Source organism: Cucurbita pepo, chromosome 4, assembly GCF_057944985.1.
Source record: "Cucurbita pepo subsp. pepo isolate OVF chromosome 4, ASM5794498v1, whole genome shotgun sequence".
Taxonomy (NCBI): Eukaryota; Viridiplantae; Streptophyta; class Magnoliopsida; order Cucurbitales; family Cucurbitaceae; genus Cucurbita; species Cucurbita pepo.
In genome coordinates this window covers 1,120,266-1,147,480 of record NC_141801.1, presented here as the reverse complement: position 1 = coordinate 1,147,480, position 27,215 = coordinate 1,120,266, and the positions used below count along the sequence as shown (strand labels likewise).

The 27,215-nt window shown below is 39.0% G+C and overlaps 5 protein-coding genes across 7 annotated transcripts; 4 read left to right on the top strand and 1 right to left on the bottom strand.

Moving 5' to 3' along the window:
- The first annotated feature begins 18 nt into the window (after positions 1-18).
- Positions 19-3,754, top strand: LOC111792414 (uncharacterized). The gene is made up of 2 exons (XM_023673857.2): positions 19-459; positions 920-3,754. Exon 2 carries the CDS (start codon positions 1,099-1,101, stop codon positions 3,220-3,222), a length of 2,124 nt encoding a protein of 707 aa, XP_023529625.2. The 5' UTR covers positions 19-459; positions 920-1,098; the 3' UTR covers positions 3,223-3,754.
- Positions 3,755-6,457: 2,703 nt separating this feature from the next.
- Positions 6,458-8,327, top strand: LOC111792493 (chlorophyll a-b binding protein 151, chloroplastic). The gene is made up of 2 exons (XM_023674000.2): positions 6,458-6,643; positions 7,490-8,327. The coding sequence occupies exons 1-2, from the start codon at positions 6,498-6,500 to the stop codon at positions 8,139-8,141; spliced, it is 798 nt and encodes a 265-aa protein (XP_023529768.1). The 5' UTR covers positions 6,458-6,497; the 3' UTR covers positions 8,142-8,327.
- An 884-nt stretch (positions 8,328-9,211) lies between these two features.
- Positions 9,212-15,591, top strand: LOC111792402 (uncharacterized). 3 transcript variants are annotated; one of them, XM_023673827.2, is made up of 4 exons: positions 9,213-12,476; positions 12,591-12,663; positions 13,189-13,352; positions 14,578-15,591. In XM_023673827.2, exon 1 carries the CDS (start codon positions 9,575-9,577, stop codon positions 12,347-12,349), a length of 2,775 nt encoding a protein of 924 aa, XP_023529595.2. In that variant the 5' UTR covers positions 9,213-9,574; the 3' UTR covers positions 12,350-12,476; positions 12,591-12,663; positions 13,189-13,352; positions 14,578-15,591. The 3 variants fall into 3 exon arrangements, with proteins under 3 accessions (XP_023529596.2, XP_023529595.2, XP_086979585.1); XM_087123459.1 differs by having other exon boundaries at positions 13,189-14,459; XM_023673828.2 differs by lacking the exon at positions 14,578-15,591 and having other exon boundaries at positions 9,212-12,476; positions 12,602-12,663; positions 13,189-13,566.
- Positions 15,592-17,070: 1,479 nt separating this feature from the next.
- On the top strand, positions 17,071-20,341 carry LOC111792426 (OBERON-like protein). Its single transcript, XM_087123412.1, is given in 4 exon segments — positions 17,071-17,319; positions 18,018-19,160; positions 19,588-20,158; positions 20,160-20,341. Coding segments are annotated over 3 exon segments (1,755 nt in total). The 5' UTR covers positions 17,071-17,319; positions 18,018-18,025; the 3' UTR covers positions 20,209-20,341.
- Positions 20,342-20,377: 36 nt separating this feature from the next.
- LOC111792513 (uncharacterized) lies at positions 20,378-21,148 on the bottom strand. Its single transcript, XM_023674029.2, has one exon. It carries the CDS (start codon positions 21,128-21,130, stop codon positions 20,546-20,548), a length of 585 nt encoding a protein of 194 aa, XP_023529797.2. The 5' UTR covers positions 21,131-21,148; the 3' UTR covers positions 20,378-20,545.
- Between the last annotated feature and the right edge of the window lie 6,067 nt (positions 21,149-27,215).

Here is a 27,215-nt window from a genome sequence, read left to right as displayed (position 1 = left end):
TTTACAAGATTATATTTCCATTTTTATTATTATTTACAACATTACACTAATTTTTATTTTCTCTTTCTAATTTTTCCGACCGGCGATCGAGGGCCTCCATCTCCAAATTCGTCGCCGCCGCATCTTCGGAGGCAGAGCCGGCTCCGAACCGGATCTAAATCGTCCATGTCCGACTTTCAGATTTCTTCAATTTTATGAACCCTAATTTACTTGTGTGTGAACTTGCAGTTACATTTTCCCCTATTTTTATTTTTTATTTTGAAAAATGGAAACCTAATTTTTAGGGGAATTTCTTCTGGTTTTCGCGGGAGGAAGTTCGTTTGAGTGAGTTAGTGCCTCTGGTACAGTGAGATTTACCTACAGGTGAGCTAAGTTTCGCTCGATGTTCGAAGTACACGTGGCGATCTGGATAGTTACTACCTCCATTTTCTTGCTCGGATTTCAGTGAGCTTCTTTTAGGTATTTCTTTTTTTGGCTTTATTGTTCTTTTTTAATTTCAAGGGATGAAGTATTTCTTGCGTATGGATTTTCATTTTACATGTGCTATGGGTTTTGATTTAATAATTGAGCTGAATCTTGTGCCTTCTTGTTCATACGGATTTGTTGCGAAATGGGGTTTCTGATTTTGGTTTGAAATGTTTGAATGTTGAAGAAATAGCGATGGAATGTTGAGATATTTAGTTGCGGCTGTACTCTGACTACTGAGAATTGAAAATGTCTATGTTGTCGAACTGTTTGAGATTGGGACTGGTTGATTCTTTTACTTCTAAGATCGAGATTCTTGAGGCTTTGAATTTTTTTTCCTTTTTTGCAGTATACTGTAGCTAGATGCTAAACTATGCATGAATTTCCCGTTCAAGATCTGTCTTCTATTTCCCTTTCTTCTTGTTAATTACTGTAATGTTCAAAAACTCTGCAGGAATTGTTCGCTTTTTCAAGCTAATTCCCGTGGGAACGTTGACATTTGTGGCAATTATTAGGGAACGTGGAAATGTGTATATGTTTAAGAATGTGGCTTCATGAGCTGTTAAGAACAACTCACTGGTCGTAGTTTTTGTCTTGAAGTGTTTTTGGTCTGTCACTGATTTAGATTTGTAAATGGAAGTAAGCAAAGAGGAGGCCCTTAAAGCTAAAGTGGTTGCTGAGAAGCGTTTCGCGAAGCGAGACTTTAATGGTGCAAAGAACTATGCATTGAAGGCCAAAACTTTGTTCCCAGAGCTGGAAGGGATATCTCAAATGGTGTCAACTTTTGATGTTTACATTGCCTCTGAGATTATGTGTAATGGTGAAGTGGACTATTATTCTATTCTAGGATTGAAGCCTTCTGCGAACAAAGATGCTATTAAAAAACAGTACAAGAAGATGGCTGTGTTGCTTCATCCCGACAAGAATAAGACCGTCGGGGCTGATGGAGCTTTTAAGCTCGTTTCTGAAGCATGGGCTCTACTTTCTGATAATTCCAAGAGAAATGCGTATGATATCAAGAGAACCACTCAATTGGCATCTGCAGTTAGCCAACCGAACTTATCTTCAGCTCATGCTTCTGCGGCTACGAGTTTTAACAACTATACCAATCTGTCCATGTCGCACAGTAGACTCGATACCTTTTGGACTGTTTGCACCTCTTGTAAAGTTCAGTATGAGTATCTCCGTAAATATGTGAACAAGAAACTTCGGTGCAAGAATTGCCGTGGCGTTTTCATTGCTGTGGAAACAGGAGCTGCCCCTGTGAATGGTTCTTTTCCTTATTGCAACTGGTCAAATGTTGCGGGTAATCGATATGGAAGTCATGGATTTGAGGGAGTTACGTATATCCCAGGAGATACTAGCTTTTATACTGGACATGGATATGAGTATGTTTCGAATGTGTCGTTTCAGTGGAACTCGTCATCTGCATTCTACACACAAACCTTGGGCCCGAATGGGCCGGGTTCGGTACCTGTTGATAATCTTGGTCAAACAAATGGGCATTTCAGTTCATCAGGAGTGAAAGAAAAGGCAAGAGTCAACGGGAAGCGCCCTACAAAAAACAAGGTGGCTAATATGAATGCAAGCACACCCTCTAGCTGTCATGAGATCTTGGGATCAGATAGCAATGGAGCTGATAAGAGAAGGAAGGTTGTTGCAGAAGCCAGTTTGAGAAATGGTTATGTGGAGAAGGGACCATTGGCTGCTTCAGATTCAGGAGTAGCTAATGGAAATGCCACTGTTAAGCCCGAGCCTGTAGTTTGCTCCTCTCCAACTGAGCTTTCAGCTAAGCGCTCCCCTGTCCCTCCGGCATTCGACGCCAGAAAGCTGCTAATCGAGAAGGCAAGGACTGTAATTCGCCAGAAATTGGAAGAGATAAGGATTTCTTCAGCCACTGCTTCTCTTGAGAAATCAAAGACGGGATCTCAAGTGGGATTGGTTGGAAAGACTGGACGGGCACCGAAAACTACTAATACCGACGTATCCGGGCGTAGGTTAGACAAAGATAAAGCTGGACCAGTCTCAATAAACGTACCTGATTCTGACTTTCACGATTTTGACAAAGATCGATCAGAGGAATGCTTCAAGGCAAAGCAAATATGGGCTCTTTACGATGAAGAAGACGGCATGCCTCGCTTGTACTGTCTGATTCGCGAGATCATCTCTGTTAAACCATTTAAGATTCATATCAGTTACTTAAACTCCAAAACTGATACGGAATTCGGCTCAGTCAACTGGTTGGAGTACGGGTTTACGAAGTCCTGTGGAAATTTTCGTGCTTGGCACTCTGATGTTATTGAACATATCAACATCTTCTCTCATGTCTTAAGCCGCGAAAAGGCTGGTAGGGGAGGCTGCATTCGGATCTATCCAAGAAATGGAGACATTTGGGCTGTTTATAGAAACTGGTCATCAAACTGGGACAGATCAACCCCTGATGAAGTGAGGCACCGATATGAAATGGTGGAAGTTCTTGATGATTACTCTGAAGAGCTTGGTGTCTGTGTGTGCCCCCTTGTGAAACTAACTGGATTCAAGACGGTTTATCAAAGAAATACAGACAAAGATGCCATTCGTTGGATTCCCAGGAAAGAAATGCTACGATTTTCACACCAGGTACCTTCTTATTTACTAAAAGGAGAAACAAGTACATTACCTGAACACTGTTGGGATCTCGATCCAGCCGCTACTCCCGACGAACTGCTCCACACTGCCACAGAAAATGAAGGGTTAACTGAAACCCAATTGAGTTAAGTTGAGTTGAGCAGGAGAACGACGACGACGACGACAATGATAATGGGTGGGAGTCGATCTGAGCAGTCTTAACCAAAGTTAGGTCTAACTGTACAAACATGTCTCATGAGTTTGGCCAAATGCCATTACAGACACAAGGTGAGAAACCTACAGATGATTTGGATAATGTCTGCTGATTTGCTTCTTCTATGACGACGAATTTAGCTTCAAGTAAATGCTTTCTATCTCTATCTGGTCGTAATCTTAAAGGAGCACTTGAAAAATTTTCGTTGGCTGAGAAACTTTGAGGCATATTATCCTGCACTGCATGCACCACAATACAAGTTATTATGCTACGTTCTTCCCTGCCCTTGTTAATCAGCAGAGCTTTGTTTTTCCTTTTTCCTTCCAGATTAGTTTCTCTTACTTTGTTCTAATGGAAATGAACGAGAACTTGGCTGTTTATTCTCTTGATCTTGTTGTAAAATTTGAAGCTTCAATGCTTTGAAGCCTCATTTCATACGACAAACTACTGATTTTCTCATTTCCCTTATGCTCCCGTGAGATCCTACATCGGTTGAAGAGGAAAACGAACACTCTTTATAAGTGTGTGGAAACCTCCCCATAGCCAACGTGTTTTAAAAATCTTGAGGGAAGCCGAAAGATGACAATCTCTACTAGCGGTGAGCTTTGAGTTGAAGGGAAAACCCAAATAAGACAATATCGGCTTGTTGTGTGTTTGAGCTGTTACACTACTAGATTCTCACACAAGGATAATATCTATTAACGGTGGGTTTGAGCTGCCACACTCCCAGATTCTCATGCACATATCCAAAACACTATTATCTTATGTCGAGCTAGATTAAATTAAATGTACCGTAATCTATCGAGCCGGGAAATATTAGTCTCTTCGTGTCAAAACTGGAATGTGGAGTCCCTTAAAATCTTAGCTCTTAGCCCCAAGCCTCCATTAGAATGCTTTTTCCCTTGCAGCTTCTACCAAGTGACCATTTCTTCCATTCATTGTACGGCCTAGAAAGTCAACTCATTGACCTGTCTGCAATTTGTGGGCAATGAAATGAATGAAGAACAAGCAGCAGAATAGAAAAGAGCCTTTTTCCTCTTCTTTTTGGACCGATATTTCGGCTGAGGACTGCGACAGGCCGCCATGATTCGCAGAAAAAGCAATAAAGAAAGAAACCTTCACATTTCTCAAAGCCGCTTTCGAACAAGATGAACCCCCCACTTCGCTGACACAAAGTCGCGCCGATTTCTGGTAATTTCTTCCTCGATTCTCGTGTTTTTTTTTTCTTCTTTTCGTAGCTTCGCGATATGAATTCGATTGTGGCTTGATTTCCGGTTGAAACAGGTTGGATTGAAGATCTTAATTTGCCTGATCTTTCGCTTCTTTCATGTGTTCTTCTTCGATTTGATTTTGATTGTTTCGTTTTTCTTTTCCGTGAAATCAATGTTATGATTTGTAAAGGTTTGGAAAACGGCGTCTCGGTATCATTTGATTCACACGGCGGCTCTCCTTGCTGCCCCCTTCGATCAAGAACCCTAACATTGTAAGTCTTTTCCCTTTTCTCATTCCTCGAGTTTCTTTACATATATGGTCCGATATTGAATAAACGCGTATCACCTTTACATGGAAGCTAATTTTCTTTAAAATGTCGTTTTGTATTATATACATATATAAATCATTATGATTTTTTTGCAAAAACGACCCCCGAATTTTCAAAAGTTTTAATGATAACATAACTTTAAAACTCGCGTAGGTAAAAGTATTTTAATTTTTTTTTTAAGTTAAAGGTATTATTGAAAATCTTTATCAGTTTGGAAAATCCAGGGCTATTACATATTTTTTAGACCTCTAACAACGAACGTACTCCTTAATATTGAAGTTGGATTTGTGATTAGGGTTCGACGTTTAGGGTTTACTAGACCTAGAGTTTGCCCCTAACAAAAAGTATACTACATAATAGTTGATTTAGACTATGTGAATGTAATAAAAGGGCTTAGAGGGAAGATGTTCACGAAATTCTAGAGTTCAATATTTTTTGTGTAATGACCAAGATCCACCGTTAGGTGTTTGGACTTTCCCTTCCGGGCTTCCACTCAAGGCTTTAAAACACGTCTGCTAGGGGAAGGTTTCCACACCCTTATAAGCTTTAAAACACGTCTGCTAGGGGAAGGTTTCCACACCCTTATAAACAGTGGTTTGTTCTCCTCTCCAACCAATGTGGGACATCACAATCCACCCCCTTCGGGGCCTAGCATCCTCGCTGGCACTCTTTCCTTCCTCTAATCGATGTGGGACTGCCCCCAAATCCACCCCCTTTGGGACCCAGTGTCCTTACTGGCACACCGCCTCGTGTTTACCCCCCTTCGAGGAACAGTGAGAAGGCTGGCACATCGTCCGGTGTCTGGCTCTGATACCATTTGTAATGACCCAGATTCACCGCTAGCAGATATTGTTCTCTTTGGGCTTCCCCTCAAGGCTTTAAAACGCGTCTGTTAGGGGAAGGTTTTTACACCCTTATAAACAGTGGTTTGTTCTCCTCTCCAACCAATATGGGACATCACATTTTGAGTTTCTTTGGGAGACAAATATAGTAGAGTCATTGTCTTTCGAGAATAGTCGAGATGCACGCAAACTGACTCGAACACTTACAAATATAAAAAACAAAATGGGGTGAAGAGAAACATTAGTGATAGAATATACGTGTGAATCAACATCGAGAAAAGTATGAGAAAGTGTGTAATGAGAACTTTGTGAGACTCAACGACTGGACCCAGTAGCTTCTTTGGCCATTCATTTTTCTTTGTAAGTAATGATCAACGGTCAAATCTTCCAATTACAAGGATGTGTTTGTTAACCTCTTGGTCGAGTTACGCTCACTTTAACTAATCCAATTATTCATATTATTTATTTTATATACATTTTTTATATGTTACTATTTTAATTCTTCCCAAATTTGAAAAACCAAGCATTTCCCAAGATATTGGAGGACAAATCTAACGGCCCACTTGATCCATTGGAGTTTTGGGCTTTCTTGTCTCGGCCCAATAAAAAGGATACTTGTGGCCATGTGGACGACCCCACCAATATCTTAGATGCCACGTGGCTTAATAATACACCATAAATGATCTGCATGAGAATCTGGGTTTAAGCAGAAGGGCCAATAGGATGCTGCTGACGTGTAGCAATCCTAATCCACTATATCTTTCCATCCCCAATGTAACCTCCATTTTCAATACCTTCATCCTCGTCTAAACCCAGCCTTCACCCAAAAATGGCCACCTCTGCTATCCAGCAATCCGCCTTTGCCGGCCAGACTGCCTTGAAGCAATCCAATGAGCTCGTCCGAAAGGTCGGCGCTTTCGGTGGCAGCCGCTTCACCATGCGGCGGACGGTCAAGAGTGCTCCTCAAAGCATATGGTAAAGCTCCTTCATATATTCACTTTACCAGTTTGTTGGGAGTGTTTGTTTAGCTCACTTTTTGTTTATCAGGATCAGAGGAAGTTAAAACTGTTCTAAAGTTACTGCCTGATGTGTTTTCTGTATCTTTATGCTAGTATATTTGGCTAGTTTTTACCCTCTGATATAAAGTGTTGTGTCTATTTAACTCGTGGGGCTGTCCCCGCAGAGGTTCGTCTCGGTGAGCCTGACGCAGTTGTGACAGATACACTACTTGTCTTTGGTCATTTGACCTTGGTATTATTTGATTCAGGTTCTATAAACGAGAATTTGTTGAGCTAGCCCACTTAGAGTTGGAACCGATAGAGGCCACCCCGTCCGTATCCACCCCTCTGCTCACGAGTTTTTGATGACTACTCATAGGATTAAGGGGTAGTATAACAGTGTCTCGTTTTTTATGGCTACACTCATAGGGTTAAGGGAGGTAGTGTAACAGTGTCAGAACGAGTCATAGAAGTCTGATAGTGTTAAAACTTCGATGTTATCTTGGGTATGGAATAGTTAGGCGAGGATCGCGCTCTCATAGATTATGAGGTTTGGATAGTAACTCTCATACTACCGTCCGTTTGAGAAGTTTCCTGCAAATTTCAAGCAGTAAATCTCTACTCTCGTCCCTACGAAAGAGAATTTCGTAGGAGATGGAGATTGAAATAGGAGGCGGGAACTTCTCCATCTCCGTCTCATGATTTCTCTAGTTGAATATGATAAGTTCGAGAAAAGATCAGTTTAAGGTGATTCGAAGAACAAATAAGAAGAAGAAGAATTTAAAGTTCCATTTGAAATGCAAACGCTTTGTTTTCTTAACAGGTATGGTCCAGATCGCCCAAAATACTTGGGACCCTTCTCTGAACAAACACCATCCTACCTGACTGGAGAGTTCCCTGGTGACTACGGCTGGGACACAGCCGGTCTATCAGCAGACCCCGAGACCTTCGCCAAGAACCGTGAGCTCGAGGTGATCCACTCCAGATGGGCCATGCTTGGTGCATTAGGCTGTGTCTTCCCTGAAGTCCTTGCAAAGAATGGTGTCAAGTTCGGTGAATCAGTCTGGTTCAAGGCCGGTTCACAGATCTTCTCCGAAGGTGGCCTCGATTACCTTGGCAACCCAAACCTCGTCCACGCACAGAGCATCCTAGCCATCTGGGCTTGCCAGGTTGTGCTGATGGGGTTCGTGGAAGGCTACCGGGTTGGGGGCGGTCCCCTTGGTGAAGGGCTGGACCCAATCTACCCAGGAGGGGCGTTCGACCCACTGGGATTGGCGGATGACCCAGATGCCTTTGCTGAGTTGAAAGTGAAGGAGCTGAAGAATGGAAGGCTGGCAATGTTCTCCATGTTTGGATTCTTCGTGCAGGCTATTGTCACTGGAAAGGGTCCTATTGAGAATCTGTTCGACCATGTTGCAGACCCTGTTGCCAACAATGCTTGGGCTTATGCCACCAACTTCGTCCCCGGAAAATGAAGAATCGAGCAGCTTCGTCCCTCTTCTTTACAGTCGAGCAGGTTCGGTAGGAAACGACTGTTCTTGACTCCATGAGTGAGCGCTCTGTAATGTCTGTAGTACAAACTTCCTGCAATCAAATTTGTATGATTGAAGTTCAAAGTTGTGTGCTTTGTGATGTTTATATAGAATTTCTAATTAGATGAACTGCTACTTCCTTGTTTTAACCAAAATCCAATCCTAGCTAGCCTTGGCCTTGAAATTAAGAACCCAAATTTTCTTGGGGTCATTGATAACTCGATCTCTATCACGTCGATCTTTAGAAATGATGTGTTTATTGTTGTAAATCTTGTAACAAAGAGCAAACTCAAGTAAAAAACTGTGCATGTGCATTAAGCTTCCACCCGTTTATCAGTTATGCACGCTCTCAACTCGTAGTATCGTTGATCTGTTTAGTAGATTAAAGCCAAAACTTTGAACCTACTATAAATACGGTAGATCGTGTTGGGCAAACAAACAAAGGAAGGGACTCAGAAGGTTGGTTGAACACCCAAAATGTTCAATGTTCTATGGATCGATTTTGATTATCCAAAAAGTCCTTCATGAAATTGAGCAATGCATGATGAGTGGAAAACTCTACCCAAGTGTGGAGGTCGTCAAGTTGCTTTGGCAAGATAAGGAGTTTGGTTAGTTGATCTCAAAAGATTAATTGGGCTCGAGAAGGGGCTTGGTTAATTGATTTTGACAACTTACAAATCTGAGATGGAGCTCCCGATGAGTTTTCGAAAAAAATATGTATAGAATCTACATGGAAAGAATCAAACATAGAAACTCATTTTAAAAGCTATCGAGAAAGCCGAAAACATCATTCAATGAGATTGATACGTCATTCCAAGGCAAAACCCTAAAAAAATACAGGGCCAATCTTTATTAGGTCGATAGATATTTCGATTTTGTGTTTAACTAGTTTAAGAATATTATGAAACTTTTAAAAGTTCAGAAAAAAAAAAAAAAAAAAAATTGAAAGTTTGGGTTCATATGTCCAAGAATTGAGGGTTAATAAACAAACACAACGTGAATAGCCCATGGGAATCGGTTCTAATTTCCTCAACACCAATGAAACAATAATGCGAGAAATTGTGGATTCAACCCTTTTCTTTGGAGAAAAATTAAACCCTTGTTTTGTTTCATTAACTTCTCTATGAACTAATTTCTTGCCGAAAAGGAGAACTTGGAAACTTTCAGGCCATTGGCGGCTGCGGTTCGAGTTCGGTTGGTTTCCTTTTCTTCCTCGTCTCTCCGCTAGCCTAATTGGAGGCACGAGCTCTATGGTTCCCCAATGACCACGTCGGCCGCATCGCTGATAATCCCACATCTCTATTTCCTTAATTCCGCCGCCCCATCTCCCAGATCTTTGAAACCTTCAGAAGCTTCACGACTGCCCACAATCCGAAATGTTAAAACCCCACAAAACCCCACCTCGTATTTGCCTCCATAGCCTTATTTCTCTTCTGGGTTCTCACCAATCTCTCAGTTTCTCATCGGAGCCGCACCCTTGTTCAGCCCCTTCACTTTCGCCCGCCGCAGACCCTTTGCCGGAATTGGTATCTACAATCTCTGACATTCTTTCGCGCCCCAAATGGGAATGGAGTTCAGAGCTTTGCCATTTGAGCCGCAAACTCAAACCCCATCATGTAGTGAAGATCCTCGAAACGCACGAGAACACGGATTCAATCTTGCGCTTTTTTTACTGGGTTTCGAAGAGGCATTTTTTCCAACACGACATGAGCTGCTTCGTTTCGATGCTGAATAGGTTAGTCCAGGATCGTCTCTTTGCGCCTGCTGATCATGTAAGAATTTTAATGATCAAAACATGTAGGAATGAGGGAGAGATTAAGAGGGTAATTCAGTTTTTGAGTGAGATTAATGCTAAACATGGTTTTGGTTATACTTTGTATAGTTTTAATACTCTTTTGATTCAGTTGGGCAAGTTTGAAATGGTTGGTTTAGCTCGAGATGTGTATATTGAGATGCTTAACAGTGGGATCAGACCCAGTTTATTGACATTTAATACAATCATAAATATCTTGTGCAAGAAGGGAATGGTTCAAGAAGCAGAGGTGATTATGAGTCATATTTTTCACTATGATGCCGGTCCAGATGCTTTTACATACACATCTTTGATTCTTGGGCATTGTAGAAATCGAAACTTAGATTTGGCCTTTGAAATGTTCGACCGAATGGTGAAAGACGGGCACGATCCAAATTCTGTGACTTATTCAACCCTTATCAATGGACTATGTAATGAAGAGAGGCTAGAAGAGGCAATGGATTTGCTTGAGGAAATGGTTGAGAAAGGGATCGAACCAACAGTATATACGTACACCGTTCCAATAGTTTCGTTATGTGATGCTGGTCATCTTAGTGAGGCAGTAGGGCTTCTAGGAAAAATGAAAAAGAGGGGATGTAGCCCGAATGTTCAAACATTTACAGCTCTAATTAGTGGTTTATCACGAGACGGGAAATTTCAGGTTGCGATTGGCCTATATCACAAGATGTTGGCTGACGGTTTGGTTCCAACAACTGTTACGTACAATGCCCTGATTAATCAGTTGTGTGTGGAAGGAAGATTCGAAACCGCCCTCAAGATTTTTCGGTGGATGGAGAGTCATGGCAGTTTGCCGAATACACGAACATATAACGAAATAATTAAAGGCTTTTGCTCCATGGGTGACATTCAGAAGGCAATGGTTCTCTTTGACAAAATGCTCAAGGCTGGTCCTTCCCCAAATGTGATAACTTACAATACACTTATTTATGGATATACCAAGCAGGGTTATTTGAACAATGCAATGAGATTGTTAGAAATGATGAAGGGCAATGAATTTAAGCCCGATTCTTGGACTTATACTGAACTGATTTCGGGGTTTTCTAAAGCGGGAAAATTGGATCATGCTTCTTCTCTTTTCAATGAAATGGAGGAACATGGTATTTCCCCGAATCAAGTTACGTATACAGCTTTAATCGATGGATATTTCACTGTCGAAAAAGTGGATGATGCTTTGATATTGTTTGAGAAGATGCTGGAAAGTGGAAATCGTCCAAGTAGTGAAACCTACAATGTGATGATAAGCGGTCTCTCTAAAATTAATCGTTTTTCTGAAGCCGAGAATTTCTGTGGTAAAATGGTGAAGCAAGGCTTGCTCCCGAATGTCATTACCTACACCGCCTTGATTGATGGACTGTGCAGGAATGGCAGGACGAGTCTTGCATTCAAGATTTTCCATGAAATGGAGAAAAGAAGTTATTTACCAAATTTATATACCTATAGTTCCCTAATTTATGGCCTATGCCAAGAAGGTAGGGCCGAGGATGCAGAAAGGTTACTCGATGAAATGGAGAAGAAAGGATTAACCCCGGACGAGATAACTTTTACGTCTCTTATGGATGGTTTTGTTGCACTTGGCAGAATTGATCATGCATTTCTTCTTTGCAGGCAAATGATTGATGTTGGCTGCAGACCGAATTATCGAACCTTCGGTATATTGCTGAAGGGATTGCAAAAGGAAAGCCAGTCGCTTACGGAAAAAGTTGTAGCCGAACATGAAGTGGCGTATACTTGTAGCTCTAACAATAAACATCACAGCACATGCACAATGTACGATCTCCTGGCTAGGTTGTCTTGCTATGGATGCGAGCCAACGGTTGATACGTATACCACTTTAGTGAAAGGCTTGTGTGGAGAGGGAAGATGCAACGAGGCCGATCAACTTGTTACAAGCATGAAAGAGAAAGATTTGCAACCTGGTGAAGAAATTTATCTTGCTCTATTGGTTGGTCAATGTAAGAACTTGGAAGTGGAATCTGCTCTTAAAGTCTTCGACTCTATGGTTACAATAGGTTTCGAGCCGCACCTATCAGCTTACAAGGCTCTCATATGTGCGCTTAGCAAAGCGAATTGCAGACGCGAAGCTGAATGTATGTTTCAAACTATGCTCGAGAAGCATTGGAATAGCGATGAGGTTGTCTGGACAGTGTTACTTGATGGGTTACTCAAGGAGGGGGAAATTGATCTAAGTTTGAAGCTTCTTCATGTCATGGAATCGAGAAATTGTACTCTCAATCTCCAGACGTACGTTATGTTGGCCAGAGAACTATCTACACTCGATTGCTCGATCGAAATCCCTCAAGTCTCTAAACATTTGGGAAGTGTAAAAGATAAACGTTAACTTAAGTTCGCTTATTTGAACAAGAAGAATGGTCTCAAGCTTCCCATGTAATAATGGACATTGGTCTAATGGGAATTGCAGAGTTTACCTGAGGGCATTTTCGTTCCTGAATGGCTTTATTAACGTGGTAAGCGAAAATATCCATGAACAACGATTACCAATTTGTGTTCGTTGTCTTCTGTTCTTCGATTTTAATGCTTTAGTTTCGATTTTATTCCTCTTATTGAAACGTCTGCTGTAGTACTGTTGCAGAAGAACAAACCATAGATGCGCTTTAGAAGGAGACGATACTGCTCTACAAGTAGCTTCTAAAGGTAGAGTTCGTTTCATCCTGTTGCTGTCCACGATTCGTACTAAGCATCTTTTACGCTTAAATCTAATATCATTTCGTCATGCCATTTGATGAAAACATTGAAAGTCTTTTACGGTCTTTAGAGGGGCGGTCTTAGTCATAGAATTTACGATTTTTGAGGAAGTTTCCAAAAGATGCAGTGTTCAAGCCTCGAGGTAGAAAGAAAGCTTGATGCTCGGTTCGAGCCTCTAGGTAGAGTTAGAAAGAAAACTTGATAAATGAATATCTTTTTTACGTCGGGAAGTCTTCCCGTGGAGTAGTAGGGTGGGTTCTGATTCCATGGATATCTTTTTAATACAAAAATGCCTTTTAGCATCGAGATTCTGAGGATCTCGATGCGTTAAGCTTTAAGATCATCTCGTGCTTCCATCTGCAACGATTCCATTGACGATGTTACTTCAGAATCTCTATTTTCCAGTTTATCTTTTGATTTTCTACTGATAATGGAGTAATGTGTACTGAATATTCTTGCATCTCGATTTTGCAGGGTAAAACTGATAGTTTCTGCACAGTTTTCGATGTTCGATGACTATTAGAACAGGAATATCTACGTATACATAATATCGATGCCGATACACCACACGATTTGTTGATTCACTTGATTCTTTCCATTGCCAAACGTCGTACCAACGGAATGCTGCCGTGGAGCAGGTCTATTCCTTCTATATCACTATTATGAGTCAATAAATAGTGAAATTGTTTGATTAGCCACAGGATTAATGACCGAACCATAATGTGAGTTTGTTTAGTCCTAGTCCTAGTCCTAGAGTCAAAGCTATTCTTCGAGTGCCTCAATTTTTGGCACTTCCTGAATAAGAACATTGAGAAAGAACCGTGAATAAATGTAACACATTTTCCTGCCCTATGTCTGACCCGAGTATACTTGATTATTTGATATCATTGCACAATCTTTGAAGGCTGATAATGTAACCGCTCAAGTCTACCGCTAGCGGATATTGTCCTCCTTGGGCTTTCCCTTCTGGGTTTTCCCTTAAGGTTTTAAAACGCGTCTACTAGGGAGAGGTTTCCACATCCTTATAAAGAATGCTTCGTTCTCCTCCCAACCGATATGGGATCTAAGAATCCACCCCCTTCAGGACCCAGTGTCCTTGTTGGCACATAACCTCGTGTCCACCCCCTTCGGGGCTTAGCCTCCTCGCTAGCACATCGTCCGGTGTCTTTTACAACGGTTTTAACACCATTTAACCCGAAGAAAGCAGAATCCAAGTTGGTTGCCATCATTCAATGGACTCATGAGGCAATGAACAATGAGGGACCTGTTTAGATAAATGGGTAATCTTCCTAGTTTCTCCTTTTCCTGCCCTATGTCTGACCCGAGTTTACTTGATTATTTGATATCATTTCACAATCTTCGTTTGATGATAATGTAACTGCTCAAGCCCACCGCTAACAGATATTGTCCTCTTTAGGCTTTCCCTTCTAGACTTCCCCTCAAGATTTTAAAACGTGTATACTAGGGAGAAGTTTCCACACCCTTATAAAGAATGCTTCATTCTCCTCCCAACCAATGTGGGATCTCACAATCCACCCCTCTTTAGGACCCAACGTCCTTGTTAGCACACCGCCTCATGTCCACCTCTCTTCGGGACTTGGCCTCATCGTCCAGTGTCTTTTACAACTGTTTTAACACCATTTAACCCGAAGAAAGCAGAATCGAAGTTGATTTCTCCTTAAGAAAAGAAATAAGCATTAGAAAACAGAAGAAAGAGAAAAAAAAAAAAAAAAGGTTTGAATCAGGTATTATTGTCCTCTTTCTCTCCCTCTCTTTCTCTTTCATGCATTATATGAGGAGGGGGGGCTGATTGATATCATCTTTAATGCAAAATATTCCTCCTAAACCTTGTCTTCTCTGCAGATTCTCGCCTTCCCCTGGCCCTCTTCACAACCCCATTCAAAATATATGAAAGGAATTGGAAGCGTCCAAAACATTGGTAAATGCTGTTCTAACTCAAGGCTGTTCTAAATGACAAAAAAAATGACACAAACCATTACCTAACCCTTTATTCCTCAACCCTTCCTTCCAAACGCTACCATCCATATCTGGTTTGGACTTGTTACATGCATTTGTTTTCCATTAAAAAAAACCCTTTTCTCTAAAATATTCACCAACCCAACCCTCTCTAGACCACCCTTTGAACCTCTTGCTGTTTGGATTTTCTTGCAAACCAGCTGATTCCCCCCTCTGTATGATTATCTATCAGAAAAGACCCCATTTCCCCCCCTACTACTCTAATGATAAGAGCAATACATTTTAATCCTATAACTCCCAACTCTATGCACTTCCACCAGCTTAAACTTCCATTGAAGTGCTCTGCAGATGGGTAGGCACAGTAGTGAAACCACCATGATTGGTACCTCCATAGCTCTCTTACAGGAAAGGTTCAGGCAGTTGCAGAAAGACAAACAAAGGAGAGAGAAGAAGGAGCTTCTTAACCTGTTGTCTGATTCGAATAGAGTCGATACCTCCTCGATAATGCATTTAGAATCCAATAGGTTGTCGACCTTGAGAGATTTGAACCCTGATTCCCTCTCCCTTGGCCTGAACGCGTCGAGTGCAGGTAAGCAAGTCGATATCCATGAAGCTAGGTTGATGCCTGGAAATTCAGTCATGGGTAGTGGCTTAAGAAGTTGTTTAGATAATCCAGATGTGGATACCACTCTTCATCTATGAACAGTTTGTTCACTTAGTGTTTGTGTTGGTTTATTTGTTGCTTCTCTTCCCACTGATAGCTTGTGTGATCAATATGTGTATTGATAATGGTGTGGACATTCTGTGAGTTGTTCTTTTCTTGGTTAATTCTTAGGAATGTGTACCTAATGGGAAAGGGAGAGAAGGGAAGTAATGGAAAGTTTGGTCATTTTTAATCCTTTTCTTTCGGGTCGTGAGATTCGTTCATATCTGTATGAATATCTGAAAGTTTGTGTCGGTCGGTGTGTCGCGACTAGAAGCTTTCCATCTTTGGATATATGAACGAGAAACTGTGAAAGTGTCCCGAAATTTATTTAGTGATTAGTTGTCAAGGCAACTAAATTTTGTTTTTTCGGGAAGAAGGGGGAGTTGGCATCTCGATTTTAATTTTGAAGTGCGAGAGATGAATTTTCGTAATGTTTGGAAATATTCAATGTATTTAGGTATTCATTGGACGTTGGTGATCTAGCCGTGTGAAGCGAAATCTTAATTCTTAACGTTCGAGAAATGATTCTTGTTATTCTTTAAAATCATTTTATTCTATTAGTGATGCACGTCGGAGTTTGATGTTGCAGTGTGCTTATGTTAATTTACGTGACTCTCGATGTTTGAGAAATGATTAAACAATCCTCAATCAAATAGCATTTTAAGCTATCAAATTGACTCCTATGGTTTGAGCATCATTTCGATTTGAATTTTTTTATTTAAATTTTTCTAGTCTTATAATTAAAATTTTCATTTCAAGTTTAATTCGATTCAGTCAATATAGTTTTAAGTCTTTAAATTGATCTAAAAAAAAAAAAAAAAAAAAAAAAAAAAAATTCCTCTAAATTTTATCACATTTTTTCAATAATTACAATATTATCTTTGACCAGTATTTCAATGAAATTTTGTTTGAATATTCGACGAAAAATTGACTAGACAGTGACTTTGAATGACATGCAATAACTTTACGTCAAATATTTTAGCGGTTAAAGGTAACATTCAAACTTTTAACGGAACATGATTTTATATATATATATATATATATATATATATATATATATATATATATATATATATATATAATTTAGCTTTTTTTTTTTTTTTTTTTTTTTTTTTTTGTTCATCATCATCAGTGTGTTCTACTTTGATGTTCTTATAGTATCTTAAGACTTAGCTCATATATTTATATTATTGCATCGGATAACTTTATACACCACTCGTGTGGACAAATTCATTGTATACAAGTCTAGCTAACTAGTATTTTTCAGCTAGCTGAGCTACCATGCTAGTTGTAACTCGTCTTAAATTTCTAAGTTTAATACTATATGAGCGAACGCTAGAGAGAAACTTGGGAGTTTAAAACATAGTATGACAAATGAACTTCAAACTTAAAGATGAAAGTGGCCGATGGGCTATCGATAATTTTTTATCCCCTTAATTTCACGACAAATTTAAGCCTATGAATAGCTGAATTCAACTAAATTCGAGCTAGAAATAGGTGAATGCAATCAAATTATCCTCTTCCAATTTCCTTTATTTTAGTTTTGTACAGATATACGAATTTATGTTGGAAGTTGAAGCAAAGATCTGAAGTTTCAGAAGAAAATCTTAAATAAATCCAACTTTACCAATTTGAGGACCTCTCCTCTTATAAACAAAGCTCAAATTTAGACGCATCGTTGAACCCGGCGCTGACCGTATTCGGCCCATTTCTACACGCAAAGACCACGTCTCTGTCTATCTTCTCTATAGGGGTTCGCTAGTTGAACCTCTGTTCGCCTCCTCCTCTTCGTCTTTCGTTTTCAGGGCTTTGAAATCTGCAAATTACCTTACTGATTATGAAACCCAATTCAACCCTTTTCTGATTTCTGGCCTTTCTCACTGCTTTTATCAGCTAAGAATCTCGAATCCGTGGTATAATTGGTGGGTTAGCTCTCTTTTTTCTTTTCTTAGCTTTCTCGTTCTGTATTTGAGTTGGGAAGTTGATGAACTCGCTTGAACTAATGGCGTTTTCTTCTTGATCTTTGGAGTTTCATTTGCTTGTGTTTCTTAGGTATGAACTTGTTGTACGGGCTTGGTTATTCTTGCTAAAACGTTTCTAGTTGTGTTGGATGCTAGGAGATCTGGGTTTTTTTTGTTCAATTGTTATTAAGTTGTTCTTGATCTAGCTTTAAACTTGGTTTTTTGCTTGTGGTTCTATTACTTTTCGAGCCTGTGGATATGATCTTTAGTCGTTTTGGAATCATGAACTGTTTCGTTTCTCTCCTTGAGTACATTGCGGAGAGGGCTTCCCTTTGTAGTTAGCACTGTCTCTGCCTGAACCTGAAATTTAAGTGCCTTTTCCGTATGATTCATATGAAATAAATGATCTTATTCCCCATAGTTCTGCGCTTGTGAGCCTCGTCGTGATCATTTAGCGTTTAGATAGTTCTTATTGTTCCAAACTGTACAAAATCATTAGTGTCTTATCCATGGTAATCTTGGAAGGGATTGGTAAAATGGCAATTAGGAGTTCTTCTTCTTAGAAGTTGCCTACTCGTAAAATGTTTAATGTATGTACGTACTTGTTGAGCGAAGGTTGATGATGGTTATTTATGTTTATGATCGTTTTTTTTACGCAGTAAGATTAATGGGTGCATCATCTGGTTCTAACATCCATCTCCAGCCTGCATCAAAGATGATTCCCACACGACAACAGCCACGACCTGAGGAACTACAAACGTCTCTTTCCTTAGTTTCCTCGGACCCCCAATTGTCACCTGAAGTACCCCGATCTAATTCTGAACAAGTTCACGATTCTCCTGCTGAGAGTGCTAGTTCTCAGGAGACGTGGCCTATTGGCGATGGAGTGATGGGAAAGAAGATGGAAAATGGAAAGGCAGACAATGACTTTGTTGAACAGTCGGTGATTCATCGTCTTTCTAGTGCTGATAAAATCTCCCTTCGTGACATAGCAAGAGACAGAATTGAGGTAATCGCTGAAAAGATGCATCGCTTACCCGAGAATTTTCTAGAAAATTTGAAGAACGAGCTTCGAACTATTCTTGATGGGAACGGTAGTGCACAACAGAGAGATGAGATTTTTATTCTGCAGAAGCTTGTTCGGCATAGAACGGATTTAACTGCGAAGACCTTAATTAGAGCACATAGAGTGCAGCTTGAAATTCTAGTTGCAATCAATACTGGAATTCAGGCGTTCTTGCACCCAAATATCAGCCTCTCCCAGACTACGCTCATTGAGGTTTATGTGTATAAGAGATGTCGAAATATAGCTTGCCAAAACCAGCTTCCAGCCGATGATTGCGCTTGTGAGATATGTACTAGCCGAAATGGTTTCTGCAATCTCTGCATGTGTGTAATATGTAACAAGTTTGATTTTGAAGTTAACACGTGTCGTTGGATTGGTTGTGATTTGTGCTCTCATTGGTCGCACACCGATTGTGCTATTCGTGATGGAAAGATCTGCGTGGGATCTTCTGCAAGAATTGGAACTGGACGAACTGAGATGCATTTCAAGTGTCCTGCTTGCCATCGGACATCCGAGCTACTTGGTTGGGTTCGAGATGTTTTTCAACATTGTGCTCCGTCCTGGGACCAGGAGTCTCTCATGAAGGAGCTTGATTTCGTCAGTAGGATCTTTCGTGGAAGTGAAGACCATGGAGGGAGAAAGCTTTTTTGGAAATGTGAAGATCTCAAAGAGAAAATGAAGAGTGGAGTAATGGATTCGACAGCAGCATGCCGAGCAATATTGATGTTTTTTCAAGGTACATCGTCGATATGATCTCTATTCTTTTTTGTCTTGGCTGATGAGAATTCGAATCATTTTCGTGTGCAAGCGAGTGCTAGAGGTGAGCATGATTATTCTTTACTTAGTTGAAAACGTTAGTTCTATGGATAACATCATTTTTTAATAACATTTCAAACAAGATAGCTTTAGTCGATATAGCCTGTCTTCGAGATGCTGTTTGTATAGAAGTGTAAAGAAAATTTCCAGGAATTCGCTCCTCGGCATGTCATGAATGACCCGAGATTGATGTAGAGTTCATGGAGCCATCTGTTCCGAGGGGATTTTTTGTCCCTCCTTTTTTTAACCCCCATTTGAGCGGTTTTCTAGGCGTGTTTACTCGGTGTCTTTCCATTTCTACTAGTAATAATCATAAAAATCTAACGTCCTTCTTGGTCTTAATGAAGAGAACGAGTCGGACTCTATCAGTAGCCTTGAAAATGGGGAAGTGGGTAGGTTAGCAGCCCCACAGGAAGCATGCAGCCGAATCACTGAAGTGGTGCAAGAGGTTATAAGAAAAATGGAAATTGTTGCAAATGAGAAGATGAGAAGCTGGAAAAAGGCTCGTATGGATGTCGAGGCCTTTAACCGTGAGGTTGAAGATAAAGCCAAAGAAGCAGCTGAGATAAAGCTGGATCGACAACGAAAGAAGCTACAAATTGAAGAACTCGAGAAAATCGTTAGACTTAAGTGTGCAGAAGCTGATATGTTCCAACTTAAGGCCAATGAGGCAAAACGAGAGGCCGAGAGGCTTCAGAGGATCTCTCTTGCCAAAACAGACAAGTCCGAAGAAGATTATGCTAGCAATTACTTAAAACAACGTCTGAACGAGGCCGAGGCCGAGAAGCAGTATTTGCTTGAGAAGATCAAGCTACAAGAAAGCTCAAGAGCTTCACAGAGCAGTGGTGGGGCTGAGGCCTCGCAGATGCTTATGTATTCAAAAATTCAAGATCTGCTCTATAATGCCTCTAAGCCAGATTCAGCTACTAGATGAGAACTTTTCGAGATCAAACCCGGATGAATACTAAGGTTTGAGAGCACGACGATATGTAAATTAAAATGTTCTTAGTTATGTTGTTTTGTTGACTGATAATCTATGAGGCTGTTTCTTACTAGATTTTCAGATACTTATATGGTAAATGTAATCGGTCGTTGGCTGCTTCTTTCGTGTCGAACTTCTGTCGATTGCTAAGAACAAAACCAAAAGCATAAATGTATTTCATGATGAAGACAACAACATTACAGCAAACTACTATGCCTTATTAGAAAGGTTGCTTAAAACAGGAACTACTATCTCGAAAATGACCGACAAAGCTGGGAATTTATTTGAATGAACTAAGCTGCAGGGACGGGCGGGGGATGGATTCAGTGCAGCGGACGGTTCTTCTTCATTGCTGCATACTGTAACGATTTCGCTCCTTTCTTCTCATTCCTCTGAACTATTGTTTCAGCTGAACTATGCTTTTTGTCTGAAAAAGAAGTATTGTCATATGCAATAGTTGTGCTTATACCATGACATCTTATGGCTGAGTTTAAGCACACATTTGGGGTGACAATTTGTGCATTGTTCATACATACACCCATTTTTCTGCAGTTGGTTATGCTGATCATTCTGTTCGGAATGCTCGATGGAACCAGGCTTCCGTTCGGGAAGTGCAAGAGATTGCTGAGAACTAATCTCGTGGGGATAGAATGACTAAGAACAAATTCTTCTATACGGTCAGGCGAAATAGCAGCTCGAGAAAGTTCCTGATCAGCAGGCATGAAGAACGTTATATCCGAGTTCAGCAAGTTTTTATGTGAGCTGTTTAGGATCTTGAGTAGTATGACAAAACCATGGTAAGATTTCATTCTCATGTCATCCATGGCTGCTCGCAGGTCGGTTTGGTTGAAAGTCGTCGCCCGAGCATTCCCAACCAAGAAGAGAAGAACAAAAAACCAGGAAGCCATTAGAAAGGTACAGACTCGAAACGAAAAAACTGTCTTCGAGGCACAGATACTGAATTTGGCTTGAGATTTTGGTGAATTTATAGGTGGGGAAGCAGGTTTTGGGTACATGAACAAGGTGCATAGCTTGTGTTCTTCATCATACAATTTGAACAGTGACAATTAGTTGAGAAAGGCAGTTTTTGCCTGAAAATGGTATTGTTCTATTCCATTTTTTTGAAATGAAAATGCATTTTTAGCAGATCAAAATGGCAGATTTGCATCAAAAAAGGCCACAGCAAAGGAATGAGCATAAGAACAAGCAGAATCAGAGGCACAAATGGGTTAGAACAGGTTTGTTTCCATATTTAGTAGCTCAGTTTTTGTTATTTTAATGAGACAATATGCAATCTAAAGCAGAGATCATGATAATATTTATATATCTCATATAATCCTAAAAGTGGATACTGCTTTTGATGCTTTCTTTTTATATTCATCCATGACTTAATAATAATAATAATACTCTGTCTGTATGCCACCATTAACACTGTAAAGATCCTCCTTATGCCACCATTAACACTGTAAAGATCCTCCTTCTCTGTCATACTGTTTAGTGCCCTCACATGCCCAAATATGCCTCACTTTTTCTCAAGTGTTCAAAGAAAACAAAAAAAGTATTTTCCATATCGGTGGGTCGATTGGAAAGGAGGACGAAACTTTCCTTATAAGGAAACCTCTCTCTAGTAGACGCGTTTTAAAAAACCTTGAGGGAAAGTCCAAAGAGGACAATATCGAGTAGTGGGCTTGAGTTGTTACAAATTGTGAGATCTCACATTGATAGGAGAGAGGAACGAGTGCCGACGATGTTGGGCGATGAATTGTGAGATCCCACATCAGTTGGAGAAGGGAATGGAACATTCCTTATAAGGATATGAAAGCTTCTCCCTAGTAGACACGTTTTAAAAAACCTTGAGGGAAAGCCCGAAAGAGAAAACCAAAAGAGGACAATATCTGTTAATAGTAGGCTTGAGCCGTTACAAATTGTGAGATCCCACATCGATGAGAGAGAAGAACGAGTGCTAGCGAGGATGCTAAGTCTCTAATGGGGTGGATTGTGAGATCCTACATTAGTTGGAGAGGAGAATGAAATAAGGGTGTGGAAACCTCTCCCTAACAGACGCGTTTTAAAAAACTTTGAGGGAAAATCCAAAAGGGAAAGTCCGAAGAGGACGATATCTGCTAGCGGTGAGCTTGGACTTGGGCTGGGTTGTTACGCTCTCTCTCGATCCTCACACACTTATGATTATCCATTAAACCTGTTATGCTTGCTTCCACTTTCTGCAACATTATCACATGCTTGAAACTCTTGTAAGCCATTTTTGTGAACCAAATCCCCATCAAGATCTTGCACAAATGATGATTATGAATATAGTTATTGAAGTTTTTCTTTACATTAAGTTAAGTTCATATCTCTCTCTGTGCCTCTGATTCTTGGACTCTTGTGAGTGTCATGAGTTTATGAAGCTAATGGGACATGTTTTTCAAAGTGTCTCTTCATAGACAGCACAGACAGCAACTCTTGTAGCTTTAAAGTCAAAGATGAACTGAAGTAAAATAAAGAACTCCTCCCCACTTCATTAACTAGTTTCATCATGATTGTTAATAGGATTCTTGCACAACTCTTGTCATTATATACGACCCATATCATGAAACAGAACAAACGGTTATATTGCTAGCTTAGTCATTGAAGTTTCGAGTTCGTGTCGAATAGGTTCCTAAACTTTAAAAGATATTAAATACGTATGTCTAATAAGTAATCTTATGTTAAATGTCTACTTTCGTGTTTGAATGGTAATGTAATCAAAGAAGCTCGTGCATAACATAACTTTGTCGTTCGAAAAAGAAGCTCATGCATTTCCATTGTCACTGTAAACTATTCAAATACTGACAAAAGCTCATCCACACTAAACTCATTCTCGAGAGCCCTAGCTGTCAAATATTCATCTCTCATAAGACAACAAAAATCTTATAATATTTGGTTGTTAGAAGATTTGTAAGAACGTTTCACTGATCTTAGAAAAACCCTATCGTAGATTTAAAAAAAATTATAGTACTATAATCAAGCCGTTCTCTCTTTCTACGCTTATAACTTGGAAAGTGATTGTTGTCAATGTCTTGACCCACGACCCAAATCGAGACCGAGCAAGACAAATGTAGGGGTAAAAATGGAATTTAGCATCACATTTGTTTTTCGTAAAATAAAAAAATAAAAAAATAAAAAAAAAATTGGTTGAGGATAGGATAAGCTTTGGTTTTGAAATTAGAATAGAATGCGGCGATCCAAAAAAAAAACGTATGAAATGGAAACAGAACTTGATACTTGATTCGTCTGTTCAACTTTAGCTTTCAGTGGGACCCACTTCCATCTGATCGCCGATTCTGTCTCACCATCGCCACCTGTCACTTTCACTTTCACGGACAATTAACGCCGTTCACCCGATTTTTTCGTCTCCCTCTCTCTCTCTCCTAGGGCTACCGTTTGGCTGCCTGTAAAATAAAATAAAATAAATAAATAATAATAATAATAATAATATAGTTTATTTATTTAAAGTATTTGAGTGCCATCCAGCTAAACAAGCAATGTCCCTATAAATAAAAAATAAAAAATAATTAATTTTATAATTTTTAGGAGAATTTAAATTAAAAAATAAAATCATGAATATTGCTTTTTTTTTTCTTTGAAATAAAAATAAATAAATAAATAAATAAATTGTGGTGCCATTATTATTGGTCCAAAGAAATCTTCATTGGAAGAAGAATTTTATTGAGTGGTGGGACTCATTTCATTTCTCGTACCCATTTTTTTTTAAATCATTTTATATTTTTGGACAATGATGTCAATAATTACCTTATACCTCGAACATTATTAATTACCAACATTGTCCCATTTAGTCTGTTACATATCGTCGTCAGCCTCACAGAAAGGTTTCTACGTCGTTATAAGAACATAATCCACCTCCTTTGGCTCAGATACTATTTGTAGCAGTCCGCACACTGCTCGGTGTCTGACTCTGATACCATTTGTAAACAGTTCAAACCCACTACTAATAGATATTGTCTGTTTTAGCCCATTACATAACCCTAAACCTTATCATCGTCCGCCTCACGATTTTAAAACAAGTCTACTGGAGAGAGGTTTTCACACCCTTATAAGGAATATTCTGTTTCCCTATGTGGGATCTCACATATACCTTGTCAATTAATTTAATCTCTCAATTTGTAAATCGTTTATACAGTAATTTTTAGCTTATAAAATGAGTATCGGTAAAGCTAGAGTGGACTATATAATCAATGAATATACCAAAATCGACATTTTAGGTATACTATGCATCTATCTTATTCATATTTGATTCACTTTTATCTTTATGAAACATTTTAAGACTTTCGGTGATTCTATTTATCTAAAACAAGAATTTTTCTTAAAATGCTAGGAATAATATAAGATATGATACTTCTCTATCGTAACAAAAAAAAGAAAGGATAAGAAGGAAAGGTCGGTCACGGAGAAATGACTATCTCGAGTAATATAGCTTTTTTAGTCAAATTTACTATTCGGGTCACGTTATTATTTAACCTAATGCTTCGAGATCAAAATTTGCTACTCAAAATCAAATCGGGCTTAGGGTTTAAGCTGAGAAGATCTAGCATTGTTAAGCAACTGTTTTTACTGTAATGATCATTTACGTTCGATGTTCGATGTTCGATGTTCGTTATTCTTTCTACCTCGTATATATAATCGGTATGATTGGAGAGGAGATATCGTTAGTGACAAAAAAGAATGGTCGAGGGAGACCCGAAAGCAATTATGTTCCCGAATGCATTTGAATGTGTGTGTGTATATATATATATATTAAGTAAAGTGGGTAGCAAATTGCATATGATGATCCCTTTTAAAGCCATAAGCATGGTACATATGAAAAAGAGGATATTCCAAAGCAAACTCACTCACTTTTTTGTATGGATTTTCAAGATTGCTTATAGGAAAGGAATTGTTCATTGGTGGGTAAATTTTATATTTATTAACCATCAAATTTTGCTTTAATTCTCCACTACTTTGTGTTTTTTTTACCCCTCCCTTGAGTAAAATCCTCGAGTTTGAAAGAAATGGAAAGAAATTTACTAATGTAATAGGTCGAAGTCCACACGTAATAAATATTGTCTGCTTTGACCCGTTATGTATTGAGTTGAATCGGACAATATTTGTTAGATGTAGGCTTGATTTCTTACAAATGGTATCAGATTTAGATACGGTGTGGTGTGCCAATGAGCATGCTGGGTGTCACAATCGCGGTTTCTAAGCAGTGGATTTGGCGATTGTGCAGCATCCACTCTCAGCATTAAGTGGGTCAAGCCTACTTCGAGTTACGTTGCCTGCGGTCGGACAACGCAAATACAAACCTTGGGCCTCGATTTTAAGAGAGATTTTAGAAAGCGGGGAAGAGAGGTTTTGGAAAGAGAGTTTTGAAAGCAAGAGAGAGAAATTGAGATGAGTGTTATATGGGAATTTAAACAAAAAGCAACAACAACAGCTCACTACATATAACTATTTGGGAGGGAGAAGTTGACAATAGTCATATCCTCTTATAGCACAATTGGAGGCATTTCATGTCTACCAAGCGTAACCATGACATCGCCAAAACGTCATACTCCTAAAGAAAACAAGAAAGAAATAATACAACATGAAAACGGTAAAAGAAAGCAATAAAATAGTACAAGGCAAAGGTTTCGGCGTGTCACAGGCATGCAGCCATGGGCAACATGCCTTGGACAAACATGACTGTGACACTGGGCACCCAACGGAGGTGAATTGTGAGATCTCACATCGGTTGGAGAGGGGAACAAAACATTCCTTATAAGGGTGTGAAAACCTCTCCCTAACATACATGTTTCAAAACCGTGAAGTTGACGGTCATACATAACGAGCTAAAACGGACAATATTTACTAGTTGTGGGCTTGAGCTATTATAGTAAATATCTATAACTCAAGGTTAAATTTTGCTCAAATTATTTACTCTCCACTAGTCTTATGCCTAAAAAATTGGTAAACATTTTTACCCGTAGTCTTTCTCGAATGAAAATTATCAATTTTTTTGTTGGGTCGAATAAAAATTAACTGTGACGTGTGTAAATGAGGCATATATGATTGAAACGAGACTACATTTAATATTTAGAAAAAACACGTGAGTGAAGACAAAACATTCTACATGTGACACCCGAGTAAAAGAGAAGTACATGAATAAACCGAGACCACATTCAAACGAGACCAATTTTGAGAATTAGATGTCTAAAAAAAGGTTAAAGAAAATGAAAGTTACTACTTATACTAACAAGTTACTTCATGAGATACATGCCAGTGAAAGACCCATAATTTTAACGTCAAAATTTTAAAATTTTAATAAAATTATCTCAAAATATATTTTTAAAAAAATCTATCTAAATGAAATTATATATATATATATATATATATATATCACATGGTTAATTGGTCAAAACTCTATTAATTGTCAATAATAATCAATTATTTGAATGATATTAAATATTTTATTATGTTTGACATTTTTAATGAGTTTAAATTAAGCCAATTAATGATATTGTAAAAGAGTCAAACTATTTGACTTTTAAGTATTAATTATATAATTTTCATTTTGTGTATTAAAATTGTACGATTTTTGTATATCATAATATTTTTCATTACCATTTCAAAATTTTGACTTTTGTGTTTTGAATTTTAATTTTATGAATTCAATACGACACGTGTTCGTTAGATTCTTTGGAACAACTTGGATAATTACATATAAAATGATGAACTATTTAGTTACTCGAGATTCTCCAAGAACACAATTCAATCCGAATAAAAAAGAACAAAAAATACAAAATTTAACTCGAAAAAATTAAAATAGATCCAAAAAAATATACAAATGGGACAAGAGATTCGAGCTTCTTATTTTTCGACCGACAACATGTAATTTTACACAAGTTAAGTTATGCTCAAGTGGTTCAGTATTTCGAGGCAAAAAAAAAAAAAGAAAAAAAGAAAAAAAAAGAAAAA